Here is a 13,372-nt window from a genome sequence, read left to right as displayed (position 1 = left end):
TGACACGACAAAACTAGGCGTTACCAGTAGTGCAGCCCTTCTCTGTCCGCCGAGAAGCTGCAATGTCACATCTCCAACTCTACATGGCTGCGCGAGTGAGGGATACATGGGTGAAGGCTGTAGGGATTTCGAAAAGAGTACGAAATTGAACTTGCTTGATGGGTAGAGCAACTTGTTGACGTAGGGAAATAATCGAATAGACCATATCGCTTCCTCGTGAACGAGAACCGCTCCATGCTCTAGCCTCAGAAAGGTCTGCCAATGTCCAGGGAAGAAGCTAGAAAGGATTCTGCACTTAGGGTTGTAGTTCCGAAGCCAGAGGCACAGAAACTTGGCGTCTTCTAAAGTATCCCCTGGAAACGCAAGAAAGAATGTGTGCTTGTTAGAGGGTTTCGCAAAGGCCTCCTCTGTCAATAGCTGCTCATACTTAAACCCCAACATGCGATCAAAGACCGCCAATGCTGTTTTCGGCAGTAGCTTTCCAGTATCGAGACCTTCTGGGAGTGCGATTGGAGCAAGCGAGCGGGTGGTAAAGTGAGGAGCTGGTCGAAATAGATAATACTGCAATGAAGGAGACTCAACATCTGTTGCCGCCTGGGCTTGCGCTTGCGACTGCACACACATAAGTATGCATAAATCATGTCGATAAAGGAGAGCACCCAGTGATCTAATCCGAAGCCAGTTCGCAACAGCACCCAGGCCATTTCCGCCACCATTACTTACCATCAGGCCATTGCCTAACTTGTCGGCGATCAGAACGTGCTCCTGAGACAGAAAGTCCTGAACCATGCAAGTGTGTGTAAATATCAACGTGGGCATATTCTCAAATATCGCAGGCCAAGGTAGTTCGTTCTGAGGCTCACGTCTCTGAAAGCTCACTGGTATTATCTCGCGGGTGCCTGGACCGAACTGGACATCCATGGCGATTGTTCTATTCAAAGGACTCGCATCTCGTAGATCAATCGATACATAATCGTTCCCACGGAACCGATCGTTTGGTATATTTGGTTGAACGCTGGAGACCTTTGGCTGGATGGAAGGGTTTGAAGGAGAGCTTTCAGCAGGCAGTGCATCAATAGGCCATTCTTCCTTCACGACCCACGGAACCTCCTGAGGGGCAGTATCCTCACGCACAAAGAGACTATGCTCCCTGACAGACTCGTTCGGTTCTTGGAAAGTTGTCTTTTTGACCGTGCCCCAGCTGGTCGACTTCTTGGGCTTGGTCGTCTGTGACTTCTGGCCTTCGGCTTTAGATAAATTGTCATTGTGGCGAGCACGTTTGACACTATCGCCTGCTAGACTGCCATTTGTAACAGCTCCAGGATTTGGGATGTTCAGTGCCTGTCCATTCCGCTCTGCTGGATTTAAAGAGATGAGGTTGGAGGGCATTTTTGATGGAACAGCGCCGTCTCGATTGCGGCCTTGCTTTTCGAGAGTTCCTGTAAGCCGTAGGCCGCCGAACAGTTTGGGTTTTTTCGTAGGGTCCTTTACGACTTCGACGAGAGTCGCGCGCGGTTTACTTTCTTTCCCTCCCGCAAATACATTGCCAGTAAAGGCTTGCGAGGCTTGAGTCTTACGAGCTGTCCGTTGCACCCGGCCTGTTCTAGCGTCGGTACGTTTCGTCAATACAGAACAGCTGGGTTTCGGAAGGATATTTCTCTTGGGCGCTGGTTTTTTATTTGTGATTTTGTTTGCTGTAGAGCCATTGTTTAAACGTTCCCGTGTCACTTGCGTGTGACTGTGACTGGTCGAAGAAGCGGCGGAATCCGTCCGTACAAGCGATAACTTGGAAGCAGATGATGTATTGTTACGACGGCTGTTACTAAGTGAATAATCGTCGCTTGGGCTAGCGCCTGAAAGTTTCCATTTTTCAAGCAAAGGTCGAAGAGGTTGTCCCACTACAGCATCCAAATCGCCGTCTGCAACGGACGAGCTCGATACCGCAGATACACCAAAGTCATCTCCATCTGGAAATCCATTGACCCATTCCAAAGACCCTTTCATGTACTGGAACGAATGGGTCTTCTCTCCTCGAAGCGTTCGCTGTCGGTTTCTCTCATTGTGGCGCTTGAGCTTTTGGTTGTAAGCAGCCTTCCAGGCTTTCTTCCAATCTCGGATTCCTTGGTAAAGATCAAAACCTGGTCGTCCCTTTGTTTCTTCCCACTCTCCAATGATAACCTCATTCAAATTCTCTCGGGGTTCCCAGGTGGCTTCGGACAAATCGTAGCCCTCCCACTTGATTAGGTACCGTGGGCTTCCTTCAACTTCCCATGCCGCCAGGACCCCAGAGACGTTGAATTCATCTTCAGAATCATGTTCAGTCCTGATAGTCGACGCTATTGACTCGTCGTCAGAGTCCTTCATGACGACATCATCGTCAAATGGCTGTCTCATGGCTGATGATTATCATACGCCAAGCGCGGACGGCATGGAAGATAATACTTGGGCGTGCATCCGCCTGATGAGCCACAGTCGGGCCAACTCTGTTGTCACTCGCCTGCAGTGGTGTTAGCAACAATAGAATGTGGATATCTGAAGATGCTCACTAGGGGAGGCGGTAGGTTGTAATGTGACAGTGAGCCCAGTGAATCACGGCAGCGGATTTTTTAATTTATTTTCTTTCTCTCTTGAGTGCCCAACTCGACGATTGTTATTCCCGCCGGAAATTAATAAGAAAATATTATGAAACAGTATCAGGTTGCATGAATTTCTGAGAAAAAGCCGTGATCTTTGTTTCCAGTGGGGTTTCTGGAGCGTCTGTTTGGCGCGTGTTTTTGGTGGAAACGAAAGTGGCCATTCGCGAAAGCACGTGCCTGGCACTGATGTTAAGGCCGGTCTTGCCTACCCTGCACGGCTCAGTATCACCGAACGCCTTGTTGGAGATGTTTGCTATAATAAATGGCAAGCAACATGAAATCTTCTTGCATATCCGCTTCCTGTGACGCCCAGTCCATGGGGGTTATGAGATCCTTCAAGTCATGCTATTCTGTGAATTTAATCAGTTCACTTTTGATATCTAAGAATCGAGTTTGGGCGGACTTTTGAACCAACCGTCATTCATTCTAATACACACCCCGAAGCTATCAACAGCCAAGTGTTTTTAATTTTTAGAGGCTAGACTAATATATCTGCTGGAAAGCCATCAACGCCGTCGTCCTTGCACCTCGAAGCTTTGGAATCTTCTTGATGGCTTCTGATCCATTATGGAACGAATGTTTACCGACACATTCGCCTATTAAAAATAGACATCACCAAACAAACGGGTTGCCCTGACACGATCTCGCTCCAGTAAATTTAGCGATCCGTTACCGTACATGAGGAACAAAAAAAATATCGCCTAATCACAAGTTTACAGGATGCAAAATCTCAACAAGGCATCTACCTTGTCAATACCATGATATCCTTGGTTGATTGAGATGATGTAGTTGGCTATTAAGCGATTGTGACTCTAGTAGAGGGTTGTGTTGGTCAGAAAGAGATACAGGACGTGCGTATGTGGCCCTGAGCATGTGCATTAAGAGCAAAACATTATGATATGCAACCAAACAAAAGCAGATGGATGGATGTCTGGGTGGGTAGCTGCAAGCGGTCAGTGATCAGCTATCAGAAACATGTCCAGCCAGTCTAGACAAAGCACAATCAATGGATGCAGCTTTTAAATACATCATGCCATCACTAGTAGTAGTCGATACCTCTTGTTTAGCAGATGTCCGGATTTGGTCGCTGACCATTGTCCCCATCACACGGAACTTTTCTTTGTTGCCTATTTTCCAAGCCACTCTAGCTTCAAACCAGCAACCGAGTAAGAGCACAGGCAGCCGTTTTTATGGACAGGTTGCATTCCCTTAGATTCAATAATATTGGAACCTCGTAGTGCTGTTCACAGCATTAGATTAGCTATCTGGCCTTAGTGGGTGCTACCCACTGCTGGGTACCTACCTCCTAGCTTCCACTCCACTAACAAAGAGCCGGCGCTTGACCCCCCTAACCCCCCTTAGCAGACAGAGGCATAACAGCACTGGGCTGGCTGGTCAGTCCAGGCCTTTACCCCTCGGCACGGGGATTGGAAAAGGTACAAACAACCGCCTATCGCCAGAGCCGCGCATTCTCTCCCTCTCCACATCCCACACCTCAACGACGTCGACTTGTCTTTCTCGTAGCGCACTCACTTTCACCTTCATCACCTCCATCCTCGAACTCGACCCTAATAGAAACCCATCCCAAGCTACAATATCGCAGCCATGGCCAACGACGAGTATGATGTACGTCTCGCCTCCCTCCCTGCCTGACCTTAGGTAGCCTTTCCATGTCCCGCCAGTTGCTGACCAGTGGGCCCCTTTGCAGTTCCTCTTCAAAGGTGCCGTCATTCCTACCTTTCCAGGCCATGCCTGGCCCGAAGCTTGCGATTGCTTGTTACTGACAGTGTGAACCTACAGTCGTCTTGATCGGAGACTCTGGAGTCGGAAAGTCCAACCTTCTCAGTCGATTCACCCGCAACGAGTTCAACCTCGACTCTAAGTCGACCATCGGTGTCGAGTTCGCCACTAGATCAATTCAGGTCGACTCCAAGACGATCAAGGCCCAGATTTGGGATACCGCTGGACAAGAGCGATACCGCGCCATTACTTCCGCTTACTATCGAGGTGCCGTTGGCGCTCTCCTCGTCTACGATATTAGCAAGCACCAGACCTACGAGAACGTCACACGATGGCTCAAGGAGCTGCGAGATCATGCTGATGCCAACATTGTCATCATGCTGGTCGGAAACAAGAGCGATTTGCGACACCTGAGAGCCGTTCCCACCGAGGAGGCCAAGTCCTTTGCCAGTACGCATTACCCGGGACAAATTTGACAAAATAAAGGAGAGGCCGTTTAATTGACACATCTGTAGGCGAGAACCACCTGTCCTTTATCGAGACGTCCGCCCTCGATGCTAGCAACGTCGAACTTGCATTCCAGAACATTTTGACTGGTTCGTCATTTCTCTCCTATAGAATTTCGATTTCAAAACTAACAATTGACTCAGAAATTTATCGCATTGTTTCTAGCAAGGCCCTCGACAGCGGCGATAGCGCCCAGGCCACCATAGGTGCGGGCACCAACATTTCGCTCAGCAAGCCCGCCGATGACGATGCTTCCAAGGGTGGAAAGTGCTGTTAAATTCTTTGCGGAACCGTTTGCAGACTGATATAGGGCTCTGGGGGTTTGGGATACCTGGCGTCTCGTTTGTCCCCGAAAATGCTCCTCGCCAAACGAGAGTGGAGGAGGCGAGGAATCGTGATACGTCTTTTTTTGATATCAGGAGGCGCGGTTACTTCGGCTTTCCTTTGTTCTTATTTTCTTGTCATGATGGTTGTCTTGGGGTTGATGCGTCCAACGATCGCTGCGATATGGTTATCTTAACGTAGCTGAATGAATTCTTTATAATGTTCGCCCTGGCTGCACGACACAGCATTACTTTTGGCCCTGTCCGAGTCAGACGCCACAATCTCTGTACGCCTCCACGTCATGCTGATCAGGACGGATGCGAGCTTGCGGTTCAACATCAAATGGATTGACTTGTTAGTGCTTGGCTCGTTCTCAGGGTCCATTTTGTGTCAACAGCGGGGCATTCTCGTCACATGCTGTCTGTAGTGTAGGCCTTGTTAAAGTGTAATTTACAATCTACAAATTGACTCAATATTGGTTTGCGACATACGGATTGATCTACGCAGCATCCTTGATCTGCTACCCCGAGCTTTGTGAGTATCTCGCCAAGTGCGCATGTGCTATTGCATGTCCTTCAAATTCCCCCCTGCCTAGGTTTTGTTTCGACTTCTGTCAAGGATCCAGGACTGTCTGAGCTGAATTTGGGCGGTGTCGCGGCCCCACTCATGTACCCCCACTTTCTCTTATCGCCAACTCTGAGTTCTTATCGAATCTTGGCCGACCAATTTTTTTTTTGGAAAATTGCCCGCCGCGTCGCAAAGCCTTGTCCAGTAAAACATCACCAGGTCTACGACAGCTTTTTCCGACAACCGACAGCAATCGCAAAGTCGAAAAGCACTCAAAATGGCTGCCGTATACAAGTCTATCTCCAAGACCAGCACTCCCAAGGCTGAAGCGCCCAGCAATGGCATGAAGAAGAACAAGCAGCGGGTTCTGATCCTTTCCTCCAGAGGTGTCACCTACCGGTAAGGATCTTGCAGATTGCGAATCCGACGCGCATCCTACTGACATTGCGACTGTTGTATAGACACCGCCATCTTCTCAATGACATTGCATCGATGCTCCCTCATAGCCGCAAGGATGCAAAGTTCGACTCAAAGACCAAGCTTTACGAACTGAACGAGCTTGCCGAGCTTTACAACTGCAACAACGTCCTGTTTTTCGAGGCAAGGAAGGGGAAGGATCTCTACGTCTGGCTTAGCAAGGTCCCCAATGGTCCTACCATCAAGTTCCACCTTCAGAACTGTAAGAGAAAAATGCAAGACAACACTTCTGTCAGTCGCTAACAAAAAACAGTGCACACAATGGAGGAACTCCACTTCACCGGCAACTGCCTCAAGGGCTCGCGACCCGTACTCTCTTTTGACGGTGCTTTTGACAAGCACCCTCATCTGCGATTGATCAAGGAGCTCTTCCTTCACACCTTTGGAGTCCCCGAAGGTACCCGAAAATCTAAGCCCTTTATCGACCACGTTATGGGATTCAGCTTTGTCGATGGCAAGATTTGGGTCCGTAACTACCAGATCAACGAGGTCGAGGCGGCAGCGAAGGAGGGAGAGGAAGAGGATGAGGAGTTCAAGTCCAAGTCTCGGTCCGGAAAGCCAGACACCGATATTAACCTGGTCGAGATCGGTCCCCGATTTGTCATGACACCCATTGTGATTCAAGAGGGCTCTTTCGGCGGTCCCATCATTTACGAGAACAAGGAGTTCGTGTCACCAAACCAGGTCCGCGCCGACCTCCGAAGGACGAAGGCCTCACGACACAACGCTCGCGCCGAGCAGATAGTCGAGAGACGGGTCAGGAAGGGTGATCTGGGATTGCGATCTGCTGGTGGCCAGCGTCCCGCCAAGAGCGAGCTGGATACCAAGATGCTGTTTGCCTAGACTATTTGATACCTGTCGATAATATTTACTGGCTTGTTCCATTGGGTCTGTAAACACCGGGACGGGGTGTTGGAGTTTAAGGTCATACTGCGCTGCTATTTGCCAAAAGAATTTACAATCTAGTTCACTTGCATCAATCAGACGGTCGATTCTATCTTGTCGTCCCTTTCCTTTCGTGGCCTTGATGCTATGTACCTGGTCGCATTATCAATTAACCCGCTCGGAATAAGTCCGGCTGTTGGTTATCAGTCACACACGCGACCTGCCTCCAGTATTGTATATATGTGCTAATGACCCCCTTGCCATCTCATCATTCTGTTCTCAATGTTTTGGTGAATACCTATGCAGATGATCATTGTATTTCATCTCAGCCATGAGAGATTCATCTATTCAGAAATTGATGCCTGAGTGCATCCGTATTGTTGTTACAAGCCCCAGCGCCGGGGTGGCTGGACAATAAGCCCCGTATCATTGACGCTTTGAGTGACTCAACTGTGAAGTCCTATGAAGCGACATAGAGTCAAACCGCTCTTAATTCAGTATTCATCAAATTCAACCACAAGCCAAAGAACAACCAGAAAGTTTCTACCAAACCGGCTTCTTTAAGAATCACCAAATATTTATTCCGTGTGTCCATACACCCACCCCTAAATAGCATAATGCGAAGCCTATCAGGTCAGTTATTCGCTGTATCGTTGTCGCGTCACCTACATTCTGACCAGTTTTAGCAGACATCATATTGTTTCATTTGCTTCTCCATTAAGTTGTTGTATAAAGACGGTCATAGGCGAGCATCATCCCTGTTTATACTATTGGGATAGTTGTCTCTCCATCTCTTCATCTCCTCCCGACCTTCGAAATATTATACTTAACCACACATCAACAACTTTTATCTCAAGACATAACATCGGCCACATACTGCGTTTAGATATCCTCAGCGTATTAGGAATCTTGGCTGCTCAAGTCAAAGGGTCGATATTAGTGAGTCAGTTTATGCCACTTGGGGGCAGACTCCTGGATCGTCCATTTTTGTGCTCTGAAGCCTGGAGGCTTAATTTTACGTTACCCTCTAGATATGGCATTCAAGATGTCCACAGTCAACTTGCTCACTGAGCTTCCTAACGAAATCCTCCTGGATATATATCACCAGCTGGACCTGGGCGGCGTTTTCAACCTCTGCGCCACTCATAGCACATTTCATGAACTATTCAGCAAGAAAAAGGCCTCGATACTACTCCCTGTTCTTATTCGGGAGTTCAGTCCTTTTGACGAACTTCTTCAGATTTATACAGCCTCAGTCGAAGACCTGGACTGCCGTAGTGGTCTATATGCGCCGCGTAAAGTCATATTCAAGCGGTTCCTTGGAGACACTGGAACAATCCTAGCCCCACGTAAACCCGTCGTGGTAGACGATGCCGTGAACGGGTTCATCACTCTCAACAAGCCTGGAAAACCCACTATACCCCACGTTCAGCCTCTCAAAACGGTTGTTCTGTCGGAGAGTGACTTGAAACCGCTTCTCGGCTACTGCTCACTTGTGTTGAAGTGGCAAGCTAGGTTTCCACAGATGAGATGGTATCATGAACCTGAGAACTGTCGACACCTTCGAGGGCACGAAGCAGAGAGATTTCGCAGGGCCATGTATCGGTGGTGGCTCTATGGCTTTTACTTTCACGGAGAGTTTCCACGACCCCGTGTTGGTCTTCCCGAACCAGGTGTGGATGATGTGCGACTCAGTCAACTTCGAATGTATTCCACAAGTGAGCTCGTTGAGCTCATGGACTTGGTCGAGACTATGAAGGATGTTGTCTTGCACTATCTCTGCCCTCGGCTTGACCCTGGCCAAGATGAAGACGTGAGTTTACAGCAACAGGTTTCTACAACACGTACTGACGTTATCCACAGGAGGGATGCGACTCTTATCTGTATGACGTTGCCGACAGACCTGGCTCACTCGTGAGAGGCTGGCGAGACCAGAGTCGATGGGGCCGGATTGTAAAGACGTACTGCAAACTCGGCCCCAAAGACCTCATGCATTTGTTCGAGAATATCTACAGCTACCCCCGGAAACGCCTGATTACAGAGGCTCATTTTTTGCAGCCGAACCTCACTTTTGATCAAGAATCCATCTCCGTATCCACACAATGTGTTTTGGATGAGCGACAGTGGTCATCCAATATGCCTACTCTGCCCCTAGACGGATTAGGAGGCGTCTTAGACTGGGATGATGAACGTGATGCAGAGCGTGCCAAGTTCGGGAGCGATGCTAGCCCCGATGGAGCGTTGCCAGGAGGAGCCCGGGTATTGCGATCATGGTCTCACTATTCGCCTCGAGGAGACGATGGATCTCACCTGGATGACATTCTGCGACAACCTTGGGTTGAAGGTAGATATATGGTATCATTTGCTTAAGCTTCGCCAACTGGGTGTGCTGTGGATAAAATTTCAGCTACCGCCTAGATGTAGATAGTCAAGTTCAGGAGGTTGTATCATGTTTTCATCCCGTCTCAAGACTACTTTGTGAGACCTATCGCTTTAAAAACGCAGTAGACAGCAAAAATAGGATGTATATTCTAGAGAAGCATGATCACTATAATGCTTCATACCTTGGTTAGTAGTGGGTGATTCACGACAAAAACTTGAATGAACCAAAACAAAGTGGTTAATTGATCGAGGACGTGAATAGAAAGAACAGACAATAAAATGTGAAATTAATCTTAATTTGTTTCGAGATGAAAGTCTTTGTTCAAAGGATCCCCAAAGCCATTGAACTAGGCAGCCCACTGGAGAGTTCAGTGACCGATAGCGCCTGAAACCAATGGAGCCCAGGGCAGCGCGTGCCAAAATCGGCTTTCACCTCCACTGCTGAGCCTCACCTCTCCTTTGATTCTCATCCACCTAATCTCAAAGGTTAAAATCAACCACCACAACAGCAGCCGCGCGCGCATCTTCCCACCACCGCTCAGCGCTGGCTTTGACATGTATCTCAACATCTGAAATCACCTCTCATTTATACTGCCTCTTTATATGAGCTTGTCGCGCCGGTTGCGATCGCGCCATCTTTAGCAGGGGTAAGTATTATGTTTTGTTTGCTTTGTTTGACCAACACCATATTCTGTATGCGTTTACTTTATTTTTGTTTTGTGTGGACTATTCATTCTACGGAGGAGGCCTGCATCTCCTCACTTTCATGATTCTCATCCATATAATGCCTTGAGCATATAAAAGAAGACAATGAATAGTTAGAAATGGCCTTGGTTCGTATAGCTTGTTTCGCTAACATGAGCCCTTTGTCTTCTTATTTCTTTCCCTTCCTCCTATTCTCCCTGATACCGTTTATTTGATTATTTCCGCTCCCTTATTATCTTGGCCAAATAAACTAACAGAAATACAGGCACTTCTGCTAGTAGCAACGCCGATTGAGTGTCAGCTTGAGTCGCCCTACTAGATTTACAACTCCTGGGGTCATCAGACCTTCAGTGAGAACACCATAATTGCCTAGCATGGAACCAAATGCTACAGATCCCGTCGATCACCCTATGAAGGATCTGGATGCGCCAAATGGATCCTACCAAACTCGCAACACTAGTATTGATGATGACGATACAACTTCAGAGGACCCTTATGAGGCGGATGTTGATCCTGAACCGCAAGACATTACTTTTGATCAGATGAGACGAAGAGGCCTATTGCCGACAGGATGCTGCTACGATGATAGAATGAAGCTTCATATGAATGCTGATTTCTCACCTAACACGCACCATCCAGAAGATCCTCGTCGCATTCATGAGATTTTCAAGGCTTTCAAAAAAGTCGGCCTCGTCTACACTGGCCCTGAAGCAGAGCTGCCACGGATCATGAGAGAATGCCCAACACGCTACATGTGGCGCATACCTGCTCGCGCGGCTACTCGAGAGGAAATTTGTCTGGCCCATTCCGCTGAGCACTTTGACTGGGTGGAGGGTCTGGACAAGATGAGCACGGCAGAATTGCGAGAGCTAACGAAACGGTACGACCAGGGACGAGAGTCCCTTTACGTTGGCAGTATGTCGTATCCAGCCGCACTTCTTTCAGCCGGAGGAGCAATCGAAACCTGCAAGAATGTTGTGATCGGGCAAGTCAAGAATGCGTTCGCCGTGATTCGACCACCCGGCCATCACGCCGAGTGGGACGGTCCTATGGGTTTCTGCTTTTTCAACAATGTCCCTGTAGCAGTTAGGGTCTGTCAACAAGACTATCCAGATATCTGTCGCAAAGTCCTCATCCTGGATTGGGACGTTCACCACGGCAACGGCGTGCAAAACATTTTTTACAACGATCCCAATGTTCTATACATCTCCCTCCACGTCTATCAAAACGGCATCTTCTACCCAGGTAAACCTCCCAACCCCATGACCCCAGATGGAGGCATCGAGCACTGCGGTAGTGAAGCTGGTCTTGGCAAGAACATCAACATCGGATGGCATGATCAAGGTATGGGCGATGGCGAATACATGGCGGCATTCCAAAAGATCATCATGCCTGTTGCCAAAGAGTTCGACCCAGACCTTGTGGTTATTTCTGCAGGTTTTGATGCTGCTGATGGTGACGAGCTTGGAGGCTGCTTCGTCTCTCCTGCTTGCTACGCTCATATGACACACATGCTGATGTCCTTGGCGGATGGCAAGGTTGCTGTTTGTCTGGAGGGTGGCTACAACCTCAAGGCCATTTCGGTGTCTGCTGTGGCTGTCGCAAAGACGCTAATGGGTGAGCCTCCGCCTCGATTGGAGCTCCCCAAGATCAACAAAGACGCGGCACGAATCCTTGCCAAGGTCCAGTCGCTTCAAGCCCCCTTCTGGGAATGTATGCGGCCAGGCGTTGTCCATATTCCCGAGGTCCAATCGCTCAACTCTTCTCGTCTACACGATGTGATCAGAAATGCCCAGAGACAAGTGTTACAGACAAAGCACAACATGGTACCCCTATACATCCAACGCGAGAACTTGTACAAGTCCTACGAGAACCAGGTGCTGGTAACACCAGGTCTCTGCGACGCGAAGAAAATTCTCATCATCATTCACGATCCGTAAGTTGTTAACTTGCCCAGTGCAACGTTGTTCATAGGGACTAAAGTTTGCTAGGCCTCAGCTGTTGGCACAGCCAGACGTGATAGATTCGACTCTTGACCCGCATAATGCGTGGGTTGTAAGTATACGTGTAGTCTACCCGCCTGCCCAAAGACTAATTTCTGCAGGTTGATGGTGTGACGGACTACATAGACTGGGCTGTTGATCAGAAGTTTGGTGTCATGGACATCAATGTTCCAGCTTATGTCACTCATGACGAGGTATTTGCCCAGTTCTGAAGACTGTCTTGGTATCGTTTCTCACACCGTATAGGACTCGGACGCGCACATTCCCAGCTATCAAGAGGCGGCTCTTACAGAACAAATCCAAACGCTTGTTTGTTATTTGTGGGACAATTACCTGCAGCTTTACGACGCTGATGATATCTTTATCATGGGTGTCGGAAACGCCTATATGGGTGTCAAAGTTCTCTTGATCAACCGAGGTGAGATCATTGTTATTGTGGAGGACGACGAGTTAACGGAAAATAGACTGCAAATCGAGAATCTCAGGTGTTGTCAACTTTGTCAACGGGACTCTTCGGCCAATCAAGTCCGACATCGACACGGACCTATCCTCGTGGTACAAGGAAAACTCTCGGGTTTTCATCGCAGGAGATCATGCTTGCTGGAATGATGCTAACCTGACAAAAAAAGTCCACAAACGACGGTTCGGGTCTGTCGTGCGCAGTTCCATGTTTGGTCTCAATAAGATGATGGCGTATCATGCAAATGAGGCGCGAGAGTGGATTTTAGAGAGACTAGAAGGAGGATCTGATGCAGACATGACAACCGAGGAGAAGTAATACTACGTGGAACATAGGTAGCATGCTGGGTTGTAGGAAGGATCATATAGGACTTGGTATAGGGGTATTTCTCTGTTGCTGCAGGCCATGGCCAGCAGTGGGTGAATGGAGATGGAGGCAGAGTTTATCTTTTCTACACTATATACCGCTAGGTAACGATCTGTACCAACAACTTCGTCGACTTCTTTTCATATGAGTGGTTTCACGAATGAAGCCCAAAACATTATTGGTCATACAAGTGCTAACGTTGTATTGCTACTTGGGTTACTGCTTAATTCTGGGATAATATAAAGAGTATTTTGATGAAAGTGAAAGAGACCCTCTTGCAAGGCCTACCTAGTGTTTGGGTACAAATGTGGATTTCCTTT

General features: G+C 48.3%; 4 protein-coding genes across 4 annotated transcripts; all 4 read left to right on the top strand.

Moving 5' to 3' along the window:
- The first annotated feature begins 4,045 nt into the window (after positions 1–4,045).
- Positions 4,046–5,280, top strand: EDB82DRAFT_191420 (ras family-domain-containing protein). The gene is made up of 5 exons (XM_065607178.1): positions 4,046–4,262; positions 4,345–4,357; positions 4,437–4,826; positions 4,892–4,972; positions 5,027–5,280. The coding sequence occupies exons 1-5, from the start codon at positions 4,242–4,244 to the stop codon at positions 5,158–5,160; spliced, it is 639 nt and encodes a 212-aa protein (XP_065465016.1). The 5' UTR covers positions 4,046–4,241; the 3' UTR covers positions 5,161–5,280.
- Positions 5,281–5,693: 413 nt separating this feature from the next.
- On the top strand, positions 5,694–7,368 carry EDB82DRAFT_501449 (Brix domain-containing protein). Its single transcript, XM_025736051.2, has 3 exons — positions 5,694–6,173; positions 6,236–6,453; positions 6,505–7,368. The coding sequence occupies exons 1-3, from the start codon at positions 6,052–6,054 to the stop codon at positions 7,092–7,094; spliced, it is 930 nt and encodes a 309-aa protein (XP_025586696.1). The 5' UTR covers positions 5,694–6,051; the 3' UTR covers positions 7,095–7,368.
- An 813-nt stretch (positions 7,369–8,181) lies between these two features.
- Positions 8,182–9,506, top strand: EDB82DRAFT_525412 (uncharacterized protein; the record flags this gene model as incomplete). Its single annotated transcript, XM_025736050.1, has 2 exons — positions 8,182–8,949; positions 9,000–9,506. 2 exons carry the CDS (start codon positions 8,182–8,184, stop codon positions 9,504–9,506), a joined length of 1,275 nt encoding a protein of 424 aa, XP_025586695.1.
- Positions 9,507–10,597: 1,091 nt separating this feature from the next.
- On the top strand, positions 10,598–13,004 carry EDB82DRAFT_476075 (uncharacterized protein; the record flags this gene model as incomplete). Its single annotated transcript, XM_025736049.1, has 5 exons — positions 10,598–12,159; positions 12,215–12,278; positions 12,328–12,420; positions 12,473–12,644; positions 12,691–13,004. The coding sequence occupies 5 exons, from the start codon at positions 10,598–10,600 to the stop codon at positions 13,002–13,004; spliced, it is 2,205 nt and encodes a 734-aa protein (XP_025586694.1).
- Positions 13,005–13,372: the final 368 nt, after the last annotated feature.

Source organism: Fusarium venenatum, assembly GCF_020744135.1.
Source record: "Fusarium venenatum strain MPI-CAGE-CH-0201 chromosome Unknown EDB82scaffold_2, whole genome shotgun sequence".
Classification (NCBI taxonomy): domain Eukaryota; kingdom Fungi; phylum Ascomycota; class Sordariomycetes; order Hypocreales; family Nectriaceae; genus Fusarium; species Fusarium venenatum.
Note: the sequence above shows the minus strand (reverse complement) of the source record. Positions and strands in the feature narration are given on the sequence as shown.